The sequence below is a fragment of the Ziziphus jujuba genome, chromosome 8 (genome assembly GCF_031755915.1).
Source record: "Ziziphus jujuba cultivar Dongzao chromosome 8, ASM3175591v1".
NCBI classification, from domain to species: Eukaryota; Viridiplantae; Streptophyta; class Magnoliopsida; order Rosales; family Rhamnaceae; genus Ziziphus; species Ziziphus jujuba.
The window spans coordinates 23,310,960-23,319,412 of record NC_083386.1 but is presented as its reverse complement, the minus strand read 5'-3'; the positions used below and the strand labels follow the sequence as shown (position 1 = coordinate 23,319,412).

At 34.8% G+C, this 8,453-nt stretch overlaps 1 protein-coding gene across 4 annotated transcripts; it reads left to right on the top strand.

Annotated features, from left to right (window-relative positions):
* The first annotated feature begins 391 nt into the window (after window positions 1-391).
* LOC107414111 (protein ARABIDILLO 1) lies at window positions 392-8,453 on the top strand. 4 transcript variants are annotated; one of them, XM_048470404.2, is made up of 13 exons: window positions 392-675; window positions 1,021-2,402; window positions 2,616-2,774; window positions 2,857-2,937; window positions 3,088-3,225; window positions 4,821-4,951; window positions 5,200-5,287; window positions 5,590-5,669; window positions 5,937-6,000; window positions 6,557-6,732; window positions 7,018-7,239; window positions 7,781-7,865; window positions 7,991-8,453. In XM_048470404.2, the coding sequence occupies exons 2-13, from the start codon at window positions 1,044-1,046 to the stop codon at window positions 8,180-8,182; spliced, it is 2,775 nt and encodes a 924-aa protein (XP_048326361.2). In that variant the 5' UTR covers window positions 392-675; window positions 1,021-1,043; the 3' UTR covers window positions 8,183-8,453. The 4 variants fall into 4 exon arrangements, with proteins under 4 accessions (XP_048326361.2, XP_048326358.2, XP_048326360.2 ...); XM_048470401.2 differs by having other exon boundaries at window positions 394-675; window positions 1,025-2,402; window positions 5,575-5,669; XM_048470403.2 differs by having other exon boundaries at window positions 394-675; window positions 1,003-2,402; window positions 5,575-5,669.

Below are 8,453 nucleotides of genomic sequence, written 5' to 3'. Positions count from 1 at the left end.
ACCTGTATTAATATTATAAATATATATATATATATATAGTTTCACCATTTTTGCCACCAGTGCCAAAGGATAACACATTTTACTTTGCTTTTTCCTTTCACTCTCTAGTTCATTCCTACCTCCATTAATGGTGATTAATTTCGATACTCTGTATACTCACAATCCAGATCCTGAAATTAAAAAAAAAATTAAAAAATGTCAGCTTGGATTTAAGTCTCATAAAAAACAAAGAGCAAGCAAACCATAAGAAACCGTAGAAAAGGTATTTCAGTCATTGACGATTGTAGATTGGGCACAGAGAATGAATAACAGATAAAGACAAGCAGGAGATCACATGGCAAACAAACCCCACAAACCAACGAAAAATATAAACATAGCTGTGAAAATGAATGAATGACGAAACACGTTTCACACTTCCTTCACTTTCCCTGTCCGCATCAAAAGCCTCCATTTTCTTTTTCTTTTTTGTCTGTAAGTGTAACGTACGTGGCAGATGATTTTCGAGGCTGCTTTTTTTCTTTTTTTGGTTTTACCTTTTCTTCCACTTCTGTTCACTGGTCAATTGAGTTCTTTAACCGCGGTTTTCTGCCTCGGTTTCTTTCACTTCACCAATCTCTTTCTGTAGCTCTTCAAACCAAAACCCAAGTGCTCGATTTTCACTTCTGGGTGTTCCAGGTAACTTCTTTCTCAGTTTATTGAATTTATGCTATTCTGGTTTTTTAAACTTGCTTGTGTAGTATTCTGTTCTTTGTTGTGGTTTTTGTATCTGCTAAAGTGGAGCTTGTTTGGTCGCATGTCTGGACTGTCCTGAATTTCTTCGTTTTAGTTATAAAAATTGTTCATTGCTGGTAGTGCAATTGTTGAATGTTGGAGCATGTTTCATAGAATATTTGGATTTCTGGGTTTGCCGTTTCTGGGAAAATGTAGCATGATGATTGTTATTTTGCTGGAATTGTTATTTTGTTGGATTTTTTTTTTTGTTTTGGGATGAATCCTGAATAGGCTTTCGTTTATGTCTAGGTAGTGTTCAAAAAATTGGAGGAATGACCCGAAGGGTGAGGCAAAAAGGGTCCCAATCTAATGAGAAAAGCAAAGATATAATAGAAAGTAATTCTGAAATTTCAGCTGCAGAATGTTGCACTTCTGATTCCAATTGTAATGTTGATTGGACAACCTTGCCTGATGATACTATGATCCAACTCTTTTCTTCTTTGAACTACCGGGACCGAGCAAGCTTGTCATCAACATGTCAAACATACAGGCTTTTAGGTTCTTCTGCTTGTTTGTGGGATTCTTTGGATCTCCGGTGCCATAAGTTCAATAGTTCGGTAGCAGAAGCACTGTCATCTCGATGTAAAAATCTCCAGAAACTTCGGTTTCGTGGAGTGGAGTCAGCTAATGCAATTATCAGTCTTCAAGCTAGGGGTCTCCGTGGAATAAGTGGTGATTTTTGTCAGGATATGTCCGATGCTACTCTTTCAATGCTAGCAGCTCGGCATGATTTGCTAGAGAATCTCCAACTTGGATTGGATGCGTGTCAGAGGATCAGTAGTGATGCAATCGAAGCAATTGCATTTTGCTGCAAGAAATTGCAACGGCTTCAGCTTTCTGGTGTCAAGAAAATTAGTGGATATGCCATAAATACATTAGCACAGCACTGTCCCCAGTTGGTGGAGGTTGAATTTGTGGACTGTGAAAATGTGGATGTGGTGGCATTAGGAAACCTGAGTTCTGTTCGATATTTATCAGTGGCTGGGGCAAGAAACCTGAAATGGGATTCTGCTTCACAAGTATGGAGTAAACTGCCTAACTTGTTGGGGTTGGATGTGTCAAGAACTGAGATAAATTCAGCTGCTGCTGGAAGATTGTTTTCATTGTCCCAAAACTTGAAAGTCATGCTTGCCTTGAATTGTCCAATTTTTGAAGCAGAAGTTAGCAATATCTCAGCATATAATAGGAAAGATAGATTATTGTTTGCCCTTTTCAATAACATTATTGAGGGATTAACCCTTTTATCTTCTGATAAAACTGAAAACAAGAGAGAATTGTTTTCTTATTGGGGGAAATTGAAAAATAAGGATAAGAGATTGCGTGAGATCATCTGTTGGATTGAAAGGGTTCTCTCACATTCACTTTGGCATATTGCGGAAAACAGCCCAAGGACATTTGATGATTTCTGGTTGAAGCAAGGGGTTTCACTATCACTCTGTTTACTGCAAAGCTTGCAAGAGGATGTTCAAGAAAGAGCCACAACAACAATAGCAACTTTCCTTGTTGATGATGATGAAATTGCTACTGTTAATCGTGGAAGGGCTGAGGCAGTTTTGCAAGATGGAGGAATATTACTCCTTTTGGACCTTGCAAGATCTTGTCGAGAGGCACTTCAGTCTGAAGCAGCAAAGGTAGGTATAATTTCTTGTTAGATATCCCTAAGTCATTGTGAAAAGTGAATATTATACATTCTTATTTGATGGCTCATCCTGATCATAGTCAAAACTTAACTATCTATATTTTTTGTTGTTTTGCTAAATCTAAAATCAGGTCAAAGTTCTCTTATTTTCTTTTACATCTGAATGGCTTATTTGATGTTTCTCTCTTATTGTCAATATGTACAGGCCATAGCAAATCTGTCAATGGATCCGAGGGTTGCAAAAGCTGTTGCTGAAAATGGGGGAATCAATGTTCTTGTCAAACTAGTGATGTCAATGAACAAATTTGTTGCTGAAGAAGCTGCTGGAGGGCTATGGAATCTTTCTGTGGGAGAAGAACACAAGGTTCTAAAGTGAAGCACATTTTATTTGATAATATATTGACCTTAAAAAATTTCTAACTATTTTTAACTATTGCTCTGTTTAGAGTACAATTACTGAGGCAGGTGGTGTAAAAGCTTTAGTTGATCTTATTTTCAGATGGCCCTCTGATGGTGATGGTAGTCTTGTATGTATCTTAGATATAATGTATCAATTGATTTTTTTCCATGTAGTTGTACAACATAAAACAGACTAATTGTGGTGATGTTTTTTCTTCCCTTTTTTCTTTTTTTTTTTTCTTCTTCTTTTTTTTTTATTTTTATTTTTTGGGGTCTAGTGTCAAGAACATGCAGCTGGTGCCTTGGCAAATTTGTCAGGTAATTATAAATGTAGCTTGGCGGTGGCAGAAGCAGGTGGTGTCCATACTTTGCTGATGCTTGCTTATTCCAGCAAAGCTGAAGGAGTGCAAGAACAGGTGACTATAGTTTTAACTTTCTTATTTTATACTGAAAGAATCTGATGATCACCTTATATGATGTATAAAATTTTTTATTTTATGTTGAAAGATACTGATGATCTGGATATATGATGTTGTTTCCTTCCAGCCGTTTTTGTTGCTTGATATTATCCACTTTTTTTTTGTAATTCGTTGTCCTTGCCTCTGCTTGCCATTCTTTTTTGCATATTCATAGAATCAGTCTTATTGTATTGTTTTTACCTTAACGTGCTTGTGGTAGTTTCTTTGACGTGTCTATATTGTTGTTGAGCTGATCTTTTGACCGCATTTCAGAGAAACTCTGCAGTAAAGATTATCAAGATTCTAGAAATACTAGAATGTCTATCAAGATTAGAAATACTAGATTTTGCTTTTCCATTCTGAGAGAATGTAGTTATTGAAGCTACTTAGATATTTAAGCCTGAAAAAGCAGAACCACTTGGCATTTTAGAATTAGTCTCTTTCAGGATATGCAGTTTGTTGTTTGATATAAAAGTCATTCACCTATTAAATCCAATACAGCATGAAAAATGGGGCTTTGTGATGCTAGACAAACGAAGTAATACTTCATATTGAAACTGGACAAGTCAAGGCAAACTCTTCTCAACTCGGATAAGGAAGATTCTCTACTCTATCTTATTGCCTTATTATGATTGATTAGCTGACATCACGATTCTTGTCAGATATTCTTCATGAAAATTTCTGATTTCATATTTTTGCAGCTTCATTTGGTGTTGATGCTTGTTTCTTTTACTCCCAAATTTCAACCATATTTATATACCGATAGAATTTTGGGATAAGAATGTCATTTGTTACTAAATTTCCCTATAAGGCCTTTTCAATCTTCATAAATGATTGAGTTAATAATTTTAATTACTTGGCTTATAAGAAATCCCTCATGAGCTTTTAATACTGGTTGACTGGTCTATAAATGTTGAAGGAGATTAGATACATAGTTTGCAAGGATAATTGGATAATCAATTTATTATTGAACAAACAGATTCCAACATTTGCTTTACCATATTCCAAACTTGAAAGTAACATTTCTTTTTACACTATGTTTATTTTTATAATGACTTAATGAAGGAATCAGTTTTAGAAAGATGAAGTAGTACTTTAGTTCAAACTGGTGGAACTTCATTAAGTTTAATGTTAGAATACAAGAGTTGGTAGGATGTCCAATAGTAATGCCTTACGTTAAGTTTATGGTCCTCGTAAAATAAAAATGGACTCATTGTAATTTTAAAAATTGGAGTAGCACTTCATGTTAAAATGCACTAGCTATGAGAAAGTTGTATGAAAAACAGTATTGTTATTTTGCGAACAGCCTTTAATGCACTTTACATACATTTTTAGATGGATTTTGTGCTTGTGTTTTATTGTATTCTTTCCTTAGGATCCATAAATTCCAGACTTGGTTTCATTTGTTTAGTTTTATCTTTACTACACATGGATGTTCTGTATAACAAATTTCCATTGAAAACACATTTATTTCTCTTTAAGGTGCACTTGACAGTAGTTTATTTCATTTTTCCATTTCTTTTGGCAAACAATAGATTTTGTATCTTGACTAGGCTGCTCGTGCATTGGTTAACTTGGCTTCTCATGGAGATAGTAATACCGATGATAACTCTTCTGTTGGACAAGATGCTGGTGCACTTGTAGCATTGGTTCAACTTACTAGTTCACAACATGAAGGTGTAAGGTAATCCAGTCTTTCTTTATAAAATTTAACATAAGAAAATTACTAAAACTATATGTTTAAAAGAAAAATTACATATATAGAAAATGTCTAGTTGGTTTTCTATTGAAGTTCAGCTCTGCTACCTTGTTCTAGTTGATCTTATATGATGTAAATGGTTTTTAATTCTAATTTCTCATTCGACATTTTTCTGCTATTCAACCTCGTTTTTGAAATCTTTACACATTTTGTACTTTACTACCCCCAAACAGGCAAGAAGCTGCTGGTGCTTTATGGAACTTATCATTCGATGAAAAAAATCGAGAAGCAATTGTAGCAGCTGGTGGTGTTGAGGCTTTGGTATTCCCTGCAATTTCATGAAAAATCCACATTGCATATCAGTGTTTAAGTTTTACATCTATTGTTGAATTGTTTACAGTTATAAAATCTCATCCTTATTTTACATGCTTTATAGTTATATACATATATTTGATCATGTTCCGGGTGTCATTGTTTACTGGATGTTACCTGTAGTTGGTGAACTCATGTGTTAATATTGACGAGTATTAACCATTAAAGTGTTCTCAGTTATCCAGTATGGTATACTCTGGAATAATTTCTCTTGAAATCTGGTTTTAATTGCATAGGTTGCTTTGATACAGTCTTGCTCAAATTTCTCCCAAGGTCTTCAAGAAAGGGCTGCAGGTGCTCTCTGGGGATTGTCAGTATCAGAAGCTAATAGGTCCTGAGCTCTGATTAGTTTTATGATGTTTTTGCTCATGGTGCAACCTCTCATGCATTATTGTTATATTTAAAGGATAAACTACAGGATATATATATATTTTTTTTAACTTTGGTCACTGCATGCATACTCCTTATTAGAAAGATACATGGTGCAAAATTTTCAATACATATCAAACTTGTGTAACTTGGTATTATTGTGATAAATTTCTTATGGTATTATCAAATTTAATAATTAAATTGCTATATTTGACTTGCTATACTTCAGCATTGCTATTGGACAAGAAGGTGGGATAGCACCCCTCATTGCTTTGGCACACTCTGATATTGAAGTAAGTTTTGCACTAGGCGTCCTTAAATTGTGAATATCAATATTTCATACAAATTTTTTCCTTCCCTAAATGCGTTGCTATTGTAAGCTGATTCTGAAATCTGGAATAGCAGTTATCTTTCTTCATTAAGTGTACTACCCATATATCATCCATATGAACTGCGTTGACATTTTGGACTGCCTATATGAAAGCATTTGACATACCTTAGCCTGATTTTTTAAATCTTTTCCCTCAGTGTTTCTTCGTCTGTGAGCATACTATAAAATGTAATCAGCCCTGTAACTGTGTAATAGCAATTTTGAACTGTCAACTTATCAATTGAGTCACCTTTTCCCAGGGAAACTTACAGAACATATATCTTGCTGTTCTTAGTGGATAGGGTTAACACAACTTTCTTTCATCAGCACTCAATGAAACCCTGTGTTCTTAAAGCATTAATTGTCACTTGATATAAACAGTCTTATCTTTCTGTAAACTGCTCAGGAACCTCTCTTTTTTTTTTTTAAATGGTGTGATTGCAACATGAATTAAATAAATATTATTATTCTGCTTTCAGGCTGTCCACGAAACTGCCACAGGAGCTCTTTGGAATCTGTCTTTCAATCCTGGTAATGCCGTTCGTATAGTGGAGGATGGGGGAGTTTCTGTTCTTGTTCATCTATGTTCTTCATCAACATCTAAAATGGCACGTTACATGGCTGCATTGGCATTGACATACGTTTTTGATGGGAGGTAAAGCCTCAACTTCTTTCTCTACACCAATGTAGACAGAATACATGGGATTATATCGAGTTCTACTTTGATTTGTTCAATTTTTTTCCGCAATTTAACCAACTAAATTGGCTTTTGGTGTCATGTTGGGGAAATTGGAATTGGAGCTTAGTTTGTCCAATAGGGTGTGCTATTTACCTTATTGTTATGCTTTAGATTAGACCATTTCTAATAAGTTAAGATTTTGGGATTCATTGTAATTTTGATTTTAATTTGAATTTTAATATTTATGAATTTTTGGTACAGAATGGATGAAATTGTTTTGGTGGGATCTTCATCAGAGCGTAATTCAAAGACTCTGAACCTAGATGGGTTAAGGAGATTGGCCTTCAAGCATATTGAAGAATTCTTGCATACATTTACTGATACACAAACCTTTTCCACAGTAGTTACTTCATTATCCCTAACAACTCTAGCACATGTTGCAGAAGCAACACACATACAAGAAGCACGGCATCTGAGATGCAGGTTTGAGTTCTGCCATTTCTAATTTCATAGATAACCTTTGAAATATGATCTATTTAAGTAATTAAGAGAAACGTATCCTATATAAGCAATCTCATAAGTTTAACGCCTATTGCATATTCATTGAAGATTGAAAGAATTGGTTGTGATGCTCGTGTGATGAAACTAGAACTAACACTCTATGAACTCATCTCAAACAAATTCTAAATTTCTAAATATTCCGTCATCTATCCTAGAGTATGTTTTTAAAAAGGTTTTAGTGCAAGATTTTTAAAAAAGTTTTAGTGCAAGAACATTTACTCCATCTATCATTGATATCCGCATCAGGTTTTGAATCTACCTGGTGGCATTTTACACAAGAATAATAAGACTGTCTGTCATGTGGTCAAATATTTTGTGCACACACATGAATTCATCTTCATGTATTTTAGGGGTTTCTTCTATGTCTCAAATTATTTTAGTAGTTTCCATTTTTCCATCACGAGCAAACTATTTCCAAGATAGGGTTAGAGTGCCAATTTTGAATTTTTCACGATGTTCTCAGTGGAGCTGAGATTGGAAGATATATCGCCATGTTACAAAATTCTTATTCCATACTCAAGGCTTGTGCTGCATTCGCCCTTTTCCAGGTCTCTCTTTCTCTCTCTCTCTCTGTCATAAAGATAAATTTAACTTTGTTGCTATCTCTTGTAAAGTCTAATGAATATGATTCATCATCTATGAATAGTCAGGATTTAAGTCTTCTCCATTGCAGTTAACCATGCCAAGAGGACGTCATGCAATGCATCATACAAGTCTTCTACAAAATGGAGGGGTAGCAAGAGTCTTACGTGTTACTGCTGCAGCTGCTAATTCTACTTTGGAAACAAAAGTTTATGCAAAACTTGTACTTAGGAACCTTGAGCTCTGCCATTCAGATGCTTCCATAAGTTCTATTTGTGAGTGAGAGAATTTTGGGACATGAGCAAACGGAAGTCTTTTCTGAGACCGTAAGTTTATTATGACAGGAGCAAAGGTTTTGAAACTGTACCCTCTTCACTCTTTAGATGGGTTTTTCAGCTTACAGGGTTTTCCTGCAACAGCTAACCATCATAACACTTCATCATATCTCATAAATCCTTTTTTCTTTAGTTTTTTTTCTTTGGCATCAATGTTTTTCTGATAAGATCTCTCATCAGTATTATGTGTTAGCTAAAATAAAGGGGTTAGTTTTCTCT